Genomic DNA, 15436 nt, shown 5'->3' with positions numbered 1-15436 from the left:
TCTTTTTTTTCTTTAAAGATTTTTTAAAGTAATCTCTACGCCCAACATGGGGCTCAAACTCATGACCCTGAGATCAAGAGTCACATGCTCTATTGACAGCCAGCCAGCTGCCCCTCCTTTTGTCTTTTTATTACTCAGTTATAGAAGCACCTTATATACCTGAGATGCTAGTCCTTTGTCAGATTGGTTGGTTGGTGTGTCTGTCTTGCCTTCTAACCTGGGGTTGCACCCAAAATCCCCGATCACATCTCAGTCAGAGCCAGCCCAGGGCTGCTAGCCCAGAGTAGCAGCTTGCCCACATTTAGAGTCAACCAAGCCCACAGTCTTACCCTGCTAAGATGGAACCAAGAGAAGCAATAAACCACTCAGTGGAGTTAAACCCCAGGATGCCAACTCCGTGGAAACGCTGCAGGCCCAGCTGGGAAGGCAAAAACAAACAGCAGAAATACAAAGACGTTTTATTTCTGGGTGGGAATCTGCTCACTGGGATGTGTGAAAGCAGACTCCAAAGCCCATGAGGTCACATTGGGAAAAGCCAGTGTTGAACCTAAAATTGGGGGTGTGATATTTTTGTGACTGTTGGGAGGCTGGTTTGCCTCCTTCTACACAATGTACCATTTATTTTTTCTTGTTTATGTGTATTTTATTTTTTATTGTGGTAAACTATACATAGCAATTTTTAGTGCACAGCTCAGTGGCATGAAGCACACTCACACTGTTGTGCAATCGTCACCACCATCTATCTACAGAACTTTCCATCTCCCCAAACTGAGACTCTGCCCCCATGAAGCACGGACTCCCCACCCCCTGACCCAGCCCTGGCTCCCACCATCTCCTCTCTGTCTCTGTGGACGGGACTCCTCTGGGGACATCCTGGGAGTGGGGTCCTGCAGGATATGTCCTTCTGGGTCTAGCTCCTCTCACTGAGCAGAGTGTCCTCAAGGTCCATCCACATTGTGGCAGGTGTCAGAATGTCCTTCCGTTGTTAGACCGAATAATAATTTGTTGTATGGATGGACCACACTGTGTCTTATCCATTCATCCACCAGTGGACATTTGGTTGCCTCCACATTTTGACTGTTGTTAATAATGCTGCTGTGAACATTGTGTACAAGTATCTATTTGAGTCCTTGCTTTAAATTTTTTTGGGGAATTTTTGGGTCATATGGTAATTCTGTGTTTAATCTTTTGAGAAACCACCACACTGTCTTCCATAATGGCTGCACCATTCTACATTCCCACCAGCAATGCACAAGAGCCCTGGTTTCTTCATATCCTCACTGATACTTATTATTTTGTTCTTTTTTTTTTTTTTAAGATAATGGCCATCTTAATAGGTGTGAATTTATTTTTATTTGTAATAACAAAAGTACTCCAAGAGTGAAAGCCTGAAGTGGTGATAAATTGCACTTTTAAAGGTGTAGCCTTGGGGCAACTGGGTGGCTCAGTGGGTTAAGCATCTGCCTTTGGCTCAGGTCATGATCCCAGGGTTCTGAGATCGAGCCCCACGTCAGACTCCCTGCTCCACAGGGAGCCTACTTCTCCCTCTCCCTCTGCCTGCTGCTCTCCCTGCTTGTGCTCTCTCTGTGTCAAATAAATAAATCTTTAAAAAGAAATAAATAAAGGTGTAGCCTTGATCTGAATGTACTTGAGGATGAACCAGGAAACCCAGACATGAAGGTGATCCTCCTTGGGGGAAGCCCAGGTTTTGACACACCCCAGATTTTAGGCTCAATGCTGGCTTTTCTCAATGTGACTACATGGAGTTTTGGGAAACTCTAACTTTGTTGGCTCTTTTAGTCATATGGGGCAAGGCTGGCAATGACCCACTGTTCTTGGGGAAAATGTAAGCATTTGGAAGATATTCAGAACATGATAACAAGTATTACGGCTTAGTAACAAACAGGCTATCTTCTTTGCAGGTAGACAGTCTCTATTAATACGTAGATAAATGGATTTATTACTGTTTAGATCCTTGAGGATTAGAAGAGCAGGGATCTTTGAATCCCCAGATCTAAGGACATAGCCAAAGAGGATCATCTCTCAGGAGAGGTGAACTAATCACAGCACTGTAGTGGGGCAGACAAGCAGAAACTCAGTCCTAACAGTTCTGATGACAGTTCTCATCATCTCTCGGTGAAGACACATGGGTGTCAGGGGGAGAGGAGAGAGGAACTCAGGTCTGGGTCAAAATGTGACAGCATTTCCTATAAATCAAAACCACCAGGTATTCCCTTTTATAATAGGAGATACCTATCATATTCATTATCTATTGCTGCATAACATAGCACCACAAACTTAACAGCTTAAAACAACACACATTTATTATTGCAGTTTCCATAGGTCAGGAGTCTGGGGACAGCTTAACTGGGTCCTCTGCTTAGGATCTCCTGAATCTGCAGTTAAGATATCTGCAGGGACTGTGGTCTCCTCTGAAGCTTGAGGATCTTCTCCCACACTTTTGTGTGGGATTGTTTGGATTATTCATTTCCTTGTGGTTTAAATGGCTGAGGTCCTGTTTTCTTCCTAGCTGTCAGCTGAGGACTGCTTTCCTGGAGGTGGTCTGTTGTGCCCTGCCACATAGCCCTGTCCACCACATGGCAATGTGCTTACTCAATGCCAGCAGAAAAATCTTTCTTTTAATGGTTTTCCTGATTGGGTCAGGCCCACCAGAGTATTTGCTGTTTTGATGAACTCAAAGTCAGCTGATCAGGGAACTTAATTTCATCTGCAAAATCTCTTCACCTTTGCCACCACAGGAGGAAAAATCCCATCATAGTCACAAGTCCTGCCCATACTCAAAGGGGGGACTCTGTCTATACAGTGTGAATATACCAGGGGTTGGGAATCTGGGTGGGGGGGGGTCATTATAGAATTCTGCCTAACATGCCTATCAAAGTAGACAATATGAACATTTTTTATAATATGATGTTGGCAAGAATAATAGGTAAGCAGATTCTCTCACACACTGTGGGCATATAGAGGCACTATTTCTATAAGAATTCATTGTTCAAAGAAGGTTCTCTGTGGCTCCGTATATGGTAGCAAAGCCTGGAAACACCATCAGTACCCACCAGTAGGGGGCTGGTTATGCCAATATTGTTACATATATATTTGCAGTCACTGAAAAGAGTTTGGATTTGTTTTTAGTGAATCAATGTGGAAGGATCTCAGAGTATGGCAGCCAGCCTCCAAGATGGTCCCCAATGATTCTCACCTCTGGGGGTTTGTGTTCCTGTATAATCCCCTCCCACATTGTGTCAAGGCTGGTCTGTGTAACCAGTAGACTATGGAAGAAGGGATAGTATGTCACCACTGAGATTGAGTTATGGAAGCTATCAGAGGATATGGTTCCCATTTTGTTCATGCTCTCTTTTGGATCACTCATTCTGGGCTGCCATAGTCTGAGGACACTCAGCCCAATGGAGAAGGCCAGGGAACAAGGAACCAAGGCCTCCTGCCAATAGTGAGCCATGTAAGGAAGCTTACAAGTGGACCCTCTGGCCCTAGTCAAGCCTTCAGATGGACAGCTTGACTACAGCCTCGTGAGAGACCCTGCAACTAAATTTTGGAGTAATTTGTTATGCAGCAGTAGCTAACTAACACATAGAGATTTTTTTTTTTTTTAAGATTTTATTTATTTATTTGAGAGAGAGAATGAGAGACAGAGAGCATGAGAGGGAGGAGGGTCAGAGGGAGAAGCAGACTCCCTGCCGAGCAGGGAGCCCGATGCGGGACTCGATCCCGGGACTCCAGGATCATGACCTGAGCTGAAGGCAGTCGCTTAACCAACTGAGCCACCCAGGTGCCCTAACACATAGAGATTTTAAAAAGCAAGATGTGGGGCGCCTGGGTGGCTCAGTTAGTTAAGCATCTAACTTTGGCTCAGGTCATGATCTCTGGGTCCTGGGATCAAGCCCTGAGTTGAGCTCCGTGCTCAGCAGGGAGTCTGCTTGTCCCTCTGCCCCTCCCCCTGCTTGTGTTCTCTCTCTCTCTTTCTCAAATAAATAGTAAAATCTTAAAAAAAAAAAAGGCAAAAAAATAGCAAGATGCAGAATCATGGGTAGAGTAGGCTACCATGTGTGTAAAAATTTGCATGTAGAGAAATTTTATAATATATACACACAATTTATTCCCCAAAAGGATTTACAAAAAACCGGCAATGTGGCTGCCTCCATAAGGGAAGGGGTCAAGGATTAAAGGGAAAATTCTCACTGGTTAACCTTCATATCTTATGGTGTCTCATGCATTTTATACCATAGGTATATGTATGTAGAATGAATGATTGACTAAGTGATGAATGAATGAATGAACAACTCATTTACCTTGATCATGGCTCTTGCAGCCTTCCGACAAGCCTCATAGTACTGGTTGAAATTCAGAACTTCCCATTGCTCACTGTTCTTTGTTGCAAGGGCTGGATATGTCCCAAATCGGTTGACTGACTCCCGAAAAAATTCAGGGATGGTTACTGGGGTCTCGTGGCCTGGCCCATGTTTTGATAGTCTCAGAAGGACTTCTCCATCTCGATGAATGGTCCACAGTCCAGGAGTAACTGCAAACAGCCACCAGAGTTTGTGGCAAATGTCTTTATTAACTTTGGGGGAGGAATGTCCTCTTTGGGCTTGAATGGCTGAGGTTGAATTAATCCCACTCGTCGGGTAAAGTCACATGGCCAACACCAGCCCATTCATGCTTTCTCTTTCTTACTTTTCCTTACCCCCCCCAACAATTTACTATGAAAAATTTCACACATACAAGAAACTTGAACGGCCCGTATAGCCAACATCCTCTGACTCACCACGTGGTTTCCACAGCGCTAGCATTTGCTCCATTTGCTTTATCACATCTCTGTCCAGCCAGCTCTCTACATCCATCCATCACTCCATCTATTTCAAAGTAAGCTGTGGCTATCCATCCATTTCACCCTTAAACACTTTAGCATGTGAATCATTAACTAGAGTTCCATATTACTTAGATTTTTTTAAAGGTAAAATTTACATGCAGCAGACTACATATGCTTTGGTCAGTGGAATGTGAGAAGTGGCTATTGTGTGTCTCTCCCAGGCGGAAGGTTTAAGAGCCAGTGTGTGACTCGCCGTACCCCATTCTCCTCACAAAAATGGTGCAGGCACATGTCAGGGAGGAACCCTAGTGCCAGATACACATAATGCAATCAAGAAACAAGCATGTGTTGTGTTAAGCTGTTGAGGTTTGGGGTTGGACGTTACAGCAGCATCACCCAGACCACCCTGGATACCACCACTTATATGGAACTGGCAAAGGGGCTGACTCAAAACCAGTTTGTTTCCCTTTATCCCTCACCTTCTTTAAGGGTGTGAAATGGTTGACCCCTAGAAAGAAGAGAAGAGGGTTTCCTCTGGAGAGAGCTGGTGTGCAGTGTGTTGCTCATCACCCCCCAACCATGGGCCAAGTGAGAGAAGATTCTGGAAACCCTCTCGGGGAACTGAGGATGTGAATCTTGACTTTGTTGGGCTGAAACTTATCCACTGGAGAGGTGGTGGCTGGAAATGGCCAAGTAGACAGCAGGGTTGGGAGAACACTGCACGTCTACCTGCTGTGGGACACGGATTTTTCCCTGTGACTGACATGGACCTCAGGGAGGGGCTCCTAAAGGCTTTTGCCTGGAAGCCAGTAGAAAGAACCTGGAGATCTGTGTTCAGAGGCAGATACTGAGGAAAGTCACCAGTGGGCGCTGAGAAAAGAGCATGAACTATGTATTAGTCAGCTAGGGCTGCCGTGACAAAGTTCCCCAGACTGAGTGGCCAGAACAACAGAAATCTATTCTCTCAGTTCTGGAGATGATAAGTTTGAGATCAAGGTGTGGGCAGAGTTGGCCCCTTCGGAGGCCATGATGGAGAATGGGTTCCATGTGTCTCTCCTAGTTCCTGGTGATTTGCTGGCCATCTTTGGAGTTCCTTGGCTTACAGAAGCATCACCCCAGTCTCTGCCCTCAGCTTCACGTGGCGTTCCCCCTGTGTGTCTCTCTGTGTCCAACTCACCCCTTTTCATATGGACACCAGTCATATTGGGTTAGGACCCATGCGAATGACCATATCTGCAATGAGCCCTCTTTCCAAATAAGTCACATCCTGAGGTGCTCATGTTGGGGCGTGTCTTCATTCATGTGACTCTGCTCTAGCACAAGACAAGACATGTATAAATAACAGACACCTTTTTCTCATAGTTGTGGGGGCTGGAAGTCCCAAGATCAAGGCACTAGCAGATTCAGTGTCTGGTGAGAACCTGCTTTCTGGTTCATAGTGGCTTCTCACTGCGTCCTCACTTGGCAGAAGGGGTGAGGGAGCTGTCTGGGGCCTCTTCTATAAGGACATTGATCCAGCTCACGTGGGCTTCACCCTCATGACCTGATCCCCTCCCAAAGGCCCCACCTTCTAATATAATCACGTTGGGGTAAGTTTTAACATGAGTTTTGGAGGGATGTAAGTTTTCAGACCATAACAGGTGGAAACAGTTCAACCCATGACAGCCTACATCAAGGCAAGGATAGTTCAGAGGTTCCCCCTCACACCCCCCCAAGGAGAATTAGCAGTAGGCAGCATGCCAGCTTACAATGGGCAACAGGGGAAAACATCATGGAGGAGATGACAGAGCAGCACATCGGGCCTCCCCGCCCCCACTGCTCCAGGCATCCAGCCCGAAGCCCAGGGGAAGGGAGAAGCTTTAAATGGGACAAAAATGTGAAGGAGTGTCCCCTGCATCCTGGTTAGGGATATTTTATTGGCTATATTGGGTTGAATGATGCTCCCCCAAAATTCATGTCAGAATCTCAGAATATGACCTTATTTGGAAATAGGGCCTTGGCAGTGGAATCAGTTGAGGATCCCAAGATGAAATTCTGGATGTAGGGTTGGCCCTAAATCTAATGACTGGTGTCCTTATAGGAAGAGGAGAGAACACCAAGACACCCAGAGAAAAAGGCCATGTAATGATAGAGGCAGAGATTGCCGTGATGAGTTTGTAAACCAAGGACCACCAAGGATTGCCCAGAGCCACCAGGAGCCCAGCGAGCGTGGAACACATTGTCCATCACAGCCTCCAGGAAGAGCCAACCCAGCCAACATCTGGGTATCAGACTTCCAGCCTCCAGAAGGAGTTGCTGTTGTTTCCACCACCCGTCCTGGGATACTTTGTTACGGCAGCCCTAGGAATCTGACCCAGTGACCAAAATGAGATTCTGAAGATTATTGTCACTTGAGAATGATTGTAGAAGCTGTCTTTCTTGCCAACATTTTATGCACTTGGAAGAGGGCAGCTGTGAAAGATAATGAAGACGCTCTATCTCGTGGTGCTCCCGGAGCTTTGTTCCAGTGGCAAAGGGGTTACAACATACAGATGAAAATCATTATCACACACCTGCACTATATGTATTTATTATATATAGATAATATAAATGTTAATATATAGTAACATTTAATTACAATATATCTGTACTATATTATATATATTCGTGTCTGTACTATAGAAATATTATATCTGCATTATATACATTTTCAGTTGCATCTGCATTACATATAATTACATCTGCATTATATATATATGAGTACATCTGCTATGTTATTACATCTGCACTATATTATTACATCTGGCCTATATTACATCTGGACTATATATACATATATATATATACACACAATTGCCTCTTGTATTGCATATATAATACACATATATATTGCATATATGCAATTGCATATAAAATACATACATATATATATACAATTGCATCTGTACTTTATGTATATATACACAATTATACCGACTACATGTATTATATATTATTACATTGGCACTATATACATTACTACATCTGGCCTGTATTACATCTGGACTATATATATTACTACATCTGTACTATATATATACAATTGCATCTGTACTTGATATATATACACAATTATACCCACTATATGTATTATTATATTTATACTATATATTATTACATCTGCACTATACATATTATCACATTGTATATACACACACACATATATATTTATAATTTTATCTACACTATATTTAATGGTTCCTTGGTGCTTTACCCACATGGCTGTCCTAATAGGGAGGTGTTATGATCAATGTCCTGTGGTACAAAGGATCCAAATGAGGTTTCCAAAGAGCAAGGCCCTCACCCACTGTCACAGGACTGGTCGAGCTCTGCTCAGACAGCTTGTCTTTGCTGCCTGTGCTCCCTATCCGGTGTAGGGAGGAGTCGCCTGTCCCTCCACCCCCGTTTCAGGCACCTCAGCCAAAGCCAGGGGCCCAGGCAAGGAACAAGTGTGCCCTGACTCTTGGGGGGGGGTGCTCCTTTATGAAAAGGCTTGGCTGAGTCCGTGCCCCTTTCTCTTTCCCATGTGCACTCTAGCACGACGTACCTTTGTTTTTACTCATGTCTCCTTCAGGGTCCTTAATCTCCACTTCACGAGTCATGGGGTTTTCAGCCCTTTCAGGTCCAGAGACACCATGCTTCACAGCACTGCAAGGCACAAAGCAGGGAACTTAGCAGGACTGGCAAAGGGGCTGCAGGTCTGAGGCCAACTTCCGTCCACTGGTCACATCTGCCTAAAATCCTGGGATTGATTAGTCATGCTTGTCCCAGGCCTAGGAGGGGAGGAGAGTGGTGTGTGTGCCAGATCATAGAGCAGTTGTAAGTCCAGAGGGCATTCAATCCATGAGTTTCCAGAAGAGTCTCTTAAACGGTTGGAGTGTAGCAGCCAAGTCTATATGTGGTCCTGTGGGTGAGAAAACATTTTGAACTCTCCCAAGGGAAAGAAAGCCACGAGAGAATTCTGTTCTGGTTGGTTGCCTTAAAGATTGTATGACATGAAAACCCAAAGGACGTAAAGGAAAAACAAAATCTTGCTACATTAAGAAGTTTTAATTTCCCACATGGCAAAAGGATACCATAAACAATCAAAAGATTCACAACAAACTGAGAAAAAATATGGGTAACATGTCTAATAGATAAAGGCCTGATTTCCTTTATATGTGAAGAACTCCAGTGGATCAATAAGAAAAAGTCCCAGTACCCCAAAGGGGATAAATAGAAAGTTCCCAGAAAACAAATTTAAAATGACTTTCTCAGTCATGAGAGAATGCAATAGAAAATATTATGATGTATTTCACCTGCCAGATTAAGCTCAAAAAGGCTGAAAAATATATTAGTGAAGATGTGGGGAGACAGACACTTCCATACATTGTGAGACTGATGCAGCCCCCTTGGAAGACAGTGGCCAGTGGTCAGACTTCAGATCATGTGGTCGCTAACCCATCCTTGGAGGACAGTGATGATTCTGGCTGCTGCAGTCCTTGCATGCTCATTAACTGGACTCCGTTGTCTGAAGCCTTTCGTGTAGGATGGGGTCAACCACCACTCCTTACCCTTGTCTGACTTTCAGTGTGTTAATCCTTAAATCTATTAAGCAACATTCTTTTACTTTTATTTATTTTTTTTAAGATTTTATTTATATATTTGAGAGAGCATGAGAGCGAGATTGAGAGAACGAGTGGGGGGAGAGGCAGAGGGAGAAGCAGGCTCCCCACTGAGCAGGGAGCCTGACTCAGGACTCGATCCCAGGACCCCGAGATCATGACCTGAGCCGAAGGCAGCCGCTTAACTGACTGAGCCACCCAGGCGCCCCTAAGCAACATTCTTTTAAACATTTACTTAACAAAAATTAATAGTTGTTTTCCTAGACAAAATTGTGTTCCCCCAAATTCATATGTTGAGGCCCTAACCCCCCAGTATGATTGTATTTGGAGATGGAACCTTTAGAGAAGTAATTCCGGTTAAAGGAAGTCATAATAGTGGGGCCCTGATCCAATAGGATTAGTATCTTTATAAGAGGAAAGGAAACTAGCTCTTGCTCTCACTCCGCCTTGTGAAGACACGGCTGTCTGCAAGCTATGAAGAGGGCTGTCCCCAGAAACCAGCCCCACTGACACCTTGATCTTGGACTTCCAGCCTCGAGAACCGAGAGAAAATACATTTCTGCAAAGTAACCCATTCTGCAGTACTTTGTTATGGCAGCCCTAGGGAGCTAATCCAGTTGCATAAATATTTAGAAGATACTGAATCTTAAATGCCATTTAATGAACTTAGGAATTTAGCAAATCAAAATTTCTAAAGCGTTTGAACATTGGCCACATGTTTCATTAATCAGATTTCCCTAAGCATGTAATTAAAACCACAAATCCAGTATGTTATTTTGTTCCAATGCAAGATGTCTGCAGACAACATCAGCCTTAGAGGCCAGAATTGCTGGCTGACGTTTGAAAACAGTGTGTCAGTGGTTTCTGTGAAGGAAAATCGTCTTTTCTTGCTCATGACAAACATTATACTTGATACAAGATTCAGGCAGTCCTAAATTCTAGATTTGCAGTGCACGTTCTGCAAGAACCTGACGATACACGGTCTGGCGAATGTAACCCCCTAACCTGTGCACAGTTCTACGCTAGCCGACACTGGCTGTGTATTTCAGCGACAATGAGTAGCTAGAAAGGCACGTTATAATAGGAACTTGAGTCTCTGTGGCATTTATACACACAGGGTAGACCAATCAGTGGAGCAAAGGAAATAGCCAAACACAGCCAATCTGAATGAAGCTAGGGACACGCATGCAAAGACATTCATAAAGTGTGCCACAAAAGAAACCAGGAAGTCCAAGGTCCTCCTAGAGCATCTGGATCTGGCTCAGAACCTTGGTGTCCCACCTGATCTACCCTTTCACCTCCACTGCTCCCTCTCCCTCCCTTCCTTCATTCCATCACCCTTCCACCCACCCATCCATCCAACTTTCCATCCTTCCCCCATCATCCATCCTTCCATCCACTCATCCATCTAACTACCCATCACCTAACCAACTTCCTTCCCTCCCTCCCTTTATCTCTCTCTCCTCTCTTCTCTCCCTTATCTGTTTCCATTCTTCCTTCCTTGCTTCCTTCTGTCTCCTTCTGCTCTCCTCCCTCCCTCCCCCCCTTCTCTCCCCTTCTCCCTCTCTCCTTCCTCTCCCTCTTTCCCCCACATCTGGCCCATCCACAAATTCCATCAGCTAAGTCTTCAAAATAGGTCCCCAAACAACTGCTCCCCTGGACAGGCACAGCTACCTGGAACCTGGGCTCCCTCCCATGAGCCAGAGGGACCCCACAGCTCCCATGAGCCAGAGGTACCCCACAGAAGGGTGGATCCCATCAACCACGTTCAATGCGTGGATTCCAGCCAGATCCCAACCCCAACAAGGCATCTGTGATCAATGAGGACTTGAACACTGACTGGATGTCAAATGACACGAAGAAAGGATGGTCACTTTTTAAAGTGTGATCATGGCTTTGGGACTAAGTTAAAGAATCTCTGTTGCTAAAGGATTCACATGTGAAATAACACACTGTCTGGAGTTTGCCTTAAAATAGTCCAGCAGGAGCATGGCTACATGGAGAGAAACAAGGCCAGCTCCACATCGATAATTATCAGAGCAAAGTAATGGGCACAGTTGTTGCTGTCGTTGGGGGGGTGGGTCATGACACTACCAGCTCTATTTGTGTGTGTGTTTGAAATGTTCCATCATAAAAACTGTAAAAAACAAAACAAAACAAAAAAACGAATAAAATAAAATGTTGGTCTGACCCTGTCCCTCCTCTGCCTGTAGCCCTCCAGGGCTCCCACCTCCCTCAGGATATAAGCCCACATCCTCCCTCTGCCCACAAGGTCCTGCGCAGCTGCCTGCCTCTCTCTCCCCTCCCTTCCCCTCCCATCTGTGGTACATCCATACCATGGAACACCACACCTCGGAGGATGGAACTGTGGATGCAACAGTTTGAGCAAGTCTCAGAGGCCTGAGGGAAAGAAGCCAGATTCAAAAGGCCATGTGCTCTGTGATTCCATTTATGTGACTTTCTGGAAAAGGCAAAACAGTAGTGACAGAGAACAGATCGGAGGTTGCCAGGAGTTGGGGTGCGAAGTGGGGTTGACAGTGAAGGGGAAACAGAAGGGAATTTGGGGGTATGGTGGAAACAGTGACTGTGCTGTTGGTTATACGACTCCAAGTATTTGCCAGAACTCTAGAACTCTGCACCAAAAACATGAAGTCTACAATGTGTGAAGAAAGTATGCTGTGCACCTTAAAATGGACAACTGAAAAATGTTCTGTAGCTAATTCATTGGCTTTTCCAATATCACTAAAGATAAAATGTAAGGAGCAAATAGCCTATTAGTAACCACTTCCCATTTCCCATCAAGACTTAGTTCTTGCCCATATTATGCCAATTCTGTATTAATTGTTTAAAAGCCTAATCGTGGGGCGCCTGGCTGGCTCAGTCAGTTAAGCGTCTGCCTTCAGTTCAGGTCATGATCCCAGAGATCAATCCCTGTGTAGGGCTCCCTGCTCAGCGGGGAGCCTGCCTCTCCCTCTGCCCCTGCCCCTCCCCCCCACTCCTGCTCTCTCTCTCTCTCTCAAATAAATAAATAAAATCTTAAAAAAATAAAATAAAAGCCTAATCACTTTTCCAAGTATGTGTTACATGGTTATAGCATTCTTTCAAGTTAGCTATGTTTTTATTCTATCAGTCTAAAGAGAAGAATTTCCTCCAACCAGTTAGTGTTTTATTAAAAAAAATATATGTTATATAAAAAAGGGCTTCTTTTGGCAAAGTAAAAAAGAAAAGGTGTACTGTACAACAAAATTATGTATCCCCCTTAAAAGTAAGACTTGGGATAAAATATAAAAATGAATAAGATTGTAATAAAATATCTACCTCGTGCGGGGCACCGTGACAAACATTTTGGGGTTACCATAAAGGACCTTGAGGACAGATCTGCCCAGAGTTCCAACCGGGAGTAGGACCCATATGAAGACAAACCAAAGGAGACTGGAGACACCAAAGAATTACCCACCAAGGGATGGGGATGGAGGGTGATGGCTTGATGTGTGCAGAGTTTCCTTTTGGGGCAATGAACAATTTTTGGAACTAAACAGAAGTGATAGTTGCACAAGACTGTATGAATGCACTAAATGCTGCTGAGCCAACCACTAGAAAAAGGTTAATTTTATGTTATGTGAATCTCACCTCGATGAAAGACACACCCCAGAGAGGTTGGTTCATGGTTACTGAATTTGAATGTTCTTCAAAACAAGATATTAAATCGGAAAAGCAAGATTCAGGACAACATACAAAGAGGTGGCTGTTCGTGTAGGTGAATGGGTTTGTATACGTGTTTGTGACTCAGGAAAACACTGTTGTGTCTCTGGTCTAAGGAGCTGTGGGCTCCTTGGCAGTCATAAAGCAAAATGCAAGCAATCTGACCCCACCACTGAAGCCTTGAGAAGGGGAAGATGATAGGTCTCAAGTCATAAAGTCCCCAGTGCCCATGGCCGGGGGGCATGCCCTGGTTTCTTTCAAGCTTAACCATTATCAAGAATCTTTCCTACACACTCAGTGAGGGAGAAGGGCAGAGGTCGATCCTGGGACCCTACTGTTCTCTTCTCCCTGTATCTCCTGAGCATCTACTGTGTGCCAGGCAGAGCTCTAGGCAGTGGGCAACCTAATGGACAAAAATCCCTCCTTGAGCTGACATTCTAGTTGGAAAAAACAGCCAGGAAATGAACAGAGATCCATTTGGATAGTAACAGGATGAGCCTCAAAAACATCATGCTGAGTGAGAGAAGCCAGATGTCAAAGGACAGAGCATATGATTCTATTTATAGGAAATGTCCAAAACAGGCAAATCCATAGGGACAGAAAGCAGATGAGTGGGTGCCTGGAGCTGGGGACAGGGGTATGAGGAGTGACTGCTAATGGGCATACGGTTTCCTTTGGGGGTGATGAAAATGTTTTGGAACCAGGTAGAGATGGTGGTTGCACATCAGTGTGAATGTACTGAATGCCACTGAATTGTGCACCTTAAAGTGGTAAATCTTGTGATGTGTGGGTATACCTTCAATTAAAAAAAAAGTTCAGGTTGGTAGTGATCATAATGGGAACAACAGAACAGGGTGTTGTAATAGAGAATGCTAGGGTGGTCAAGGAGGCCTCTCTGAGGAGGTGTCATTGGAGTTGAGTGAGACCTGAAGGAAGTGGAGTTCAACTGGGGTGCGTGTTCCAGACAGAGCAGACTGTGGGAGCAGAGGCTGTGAGGTGGGAACTAGCTTGGCTGTTCCAGGTGCAGAAGTATGCAACTGGACTCTGGGAGCAAGGGGTGCATGGAAATAAATATAAAAATAGCCCTACCTCCTGCCATACCCCTCACCTCCTTAGCTCCAGCTACTTGGACCTTGTCTCCATCCCCACACACTCCAAGCTCCCTCTCACCTCAGGGCCTTTGCACATGCTGTCCTTTATGCTCAAAACACTGTTCTCCCTAATCTTCATCTATCGATCCCTCCCCAAACTCAGTCTCTGCTTGCAAGTCTGTTCTTCACGGGAATATCCCCTGTTATCCCAGGCTGAGCTAGACCCTACCTCCTCTTATTCCACCCTTTCTTTCCCTTTATTGCATGATCTAGCTTTGTAACTAGGTGTGTGTGTGTGTGTGTGTGTGTGTGTGTGTGTGTGTGTGAGAGAGAGAGAGAGAGAGAGAGAGAGAGACTATCTTGTTGATCATTATATCCCTAACACATAGCATGGTGCCTGGCACATGAAAGGGGTTCAATCAATATTAGGTGAATGAGTATATATCTAAATATATTGACTCGGTAGACCTGTGGGTCTCAACCAGGGGCCATTCTGGCCCCCAGGGGACATTTGGCAGTGTCTGGAGACATTTTGGTTGCCACAAGTTGGGGCATGCTACTGGCATCTAGCGGGTAGAGGCCAGAGACATTTCAATGCCCTGCAATGCCTAAGGTAGCTCCTCACAACTAAGAATTATCCGATCCCAAATGTCAATAGTGCCAACACTGAGAAACTCTGGACTAGACAAGGCAGTTACAAGATGCAGACAGCTAGCACTTAGAGAAAAGCTCCCATATTACTTTTCTACACAGAAAAGTAATATGGGAGCTCTACCCAGAGACATTTCCTTGTGATCTTGGACTGAAAGGATCCTGGTAAAACCAGCAGTCCTGTCAAGACCAAGACTGTTTAGGGGCACCCGGGTGGCTCAGTCGGTTAAGTGTCTGCTTTTGGCTCAGGTCATGATCCCAGGGTCCCGGGGTCAAGTTCTGCCTTGGGCTCCCTGCTCAGCGGGAAGTCTGCTTCTCCCTCTCCCTCTGCCTGCCACTCCCCCTGCTGTGTACTCTCTCTTTCTCTGTCAAATAAATAAATAAAATCTTTAAAAAAAAAAAAGACCAAGACTGTTTAATACAGAACAGCAACAGCAAGCAAAGCAAGTAACAGATGGGTCTTTCCTATGCACGAAGCACTGTGCTGAAAGTTTTATGTGCATTAAGTCATTTAATCTTCACAA

At 44.8% G+C, this 15436-nt stretch overlaps 1 protein-coding gene across 1 annotated transcript in view; it reads right to left on the bottom strand.

Moving 5' to 3' along the window:
* Positions 1–15436, bottom strand: part of LOC116625694 (long-chain-fatty-acid--CoA ligase ACSBG2-like) — a 57634-nt gene that overhangs the window by 19319 nt on the left and 22879 nt on the right. The window contains exons 2-4 of the mRNA XM_032394470.1: positions 8412–8512; positions 4326–4555; positions 330–418 (exon numbers count right to left, since the gene is read on the bottom strand). Of these exons, the coding sequence (XP_032250361.1) occupies positions 330–418; positions 4326–4555; positions 8412–8466 (374 nt within the window). The 5' untranslated portion in view covers positions 8467–8512. The remainder of the gene's footprint in view (positions 1–329; positions 419–4325; positions 4556–8411; positions 8513–15436) is intronic.

Source organism: Phoca vitulina, unplaced genomic scaffold (genome assembly GCF_004348235.1).
Source record: "Phoca vitulina isolate PV1807 unplaced genomic scaffold, GSC_HSeal_1.0 scaffold81, whole genome shotgun sequence".
Classification (NCBI taxonomy): Eukaryota; Metazoa; Chordata; class Mammalia; order Carnivora; family Phocidae; genus Phoca; species Phoca vitulina.
Note: the sequence above shows the minus strand (reverse complement) of the source record. Positions and strands in the feature narration are given on the sequence as shown.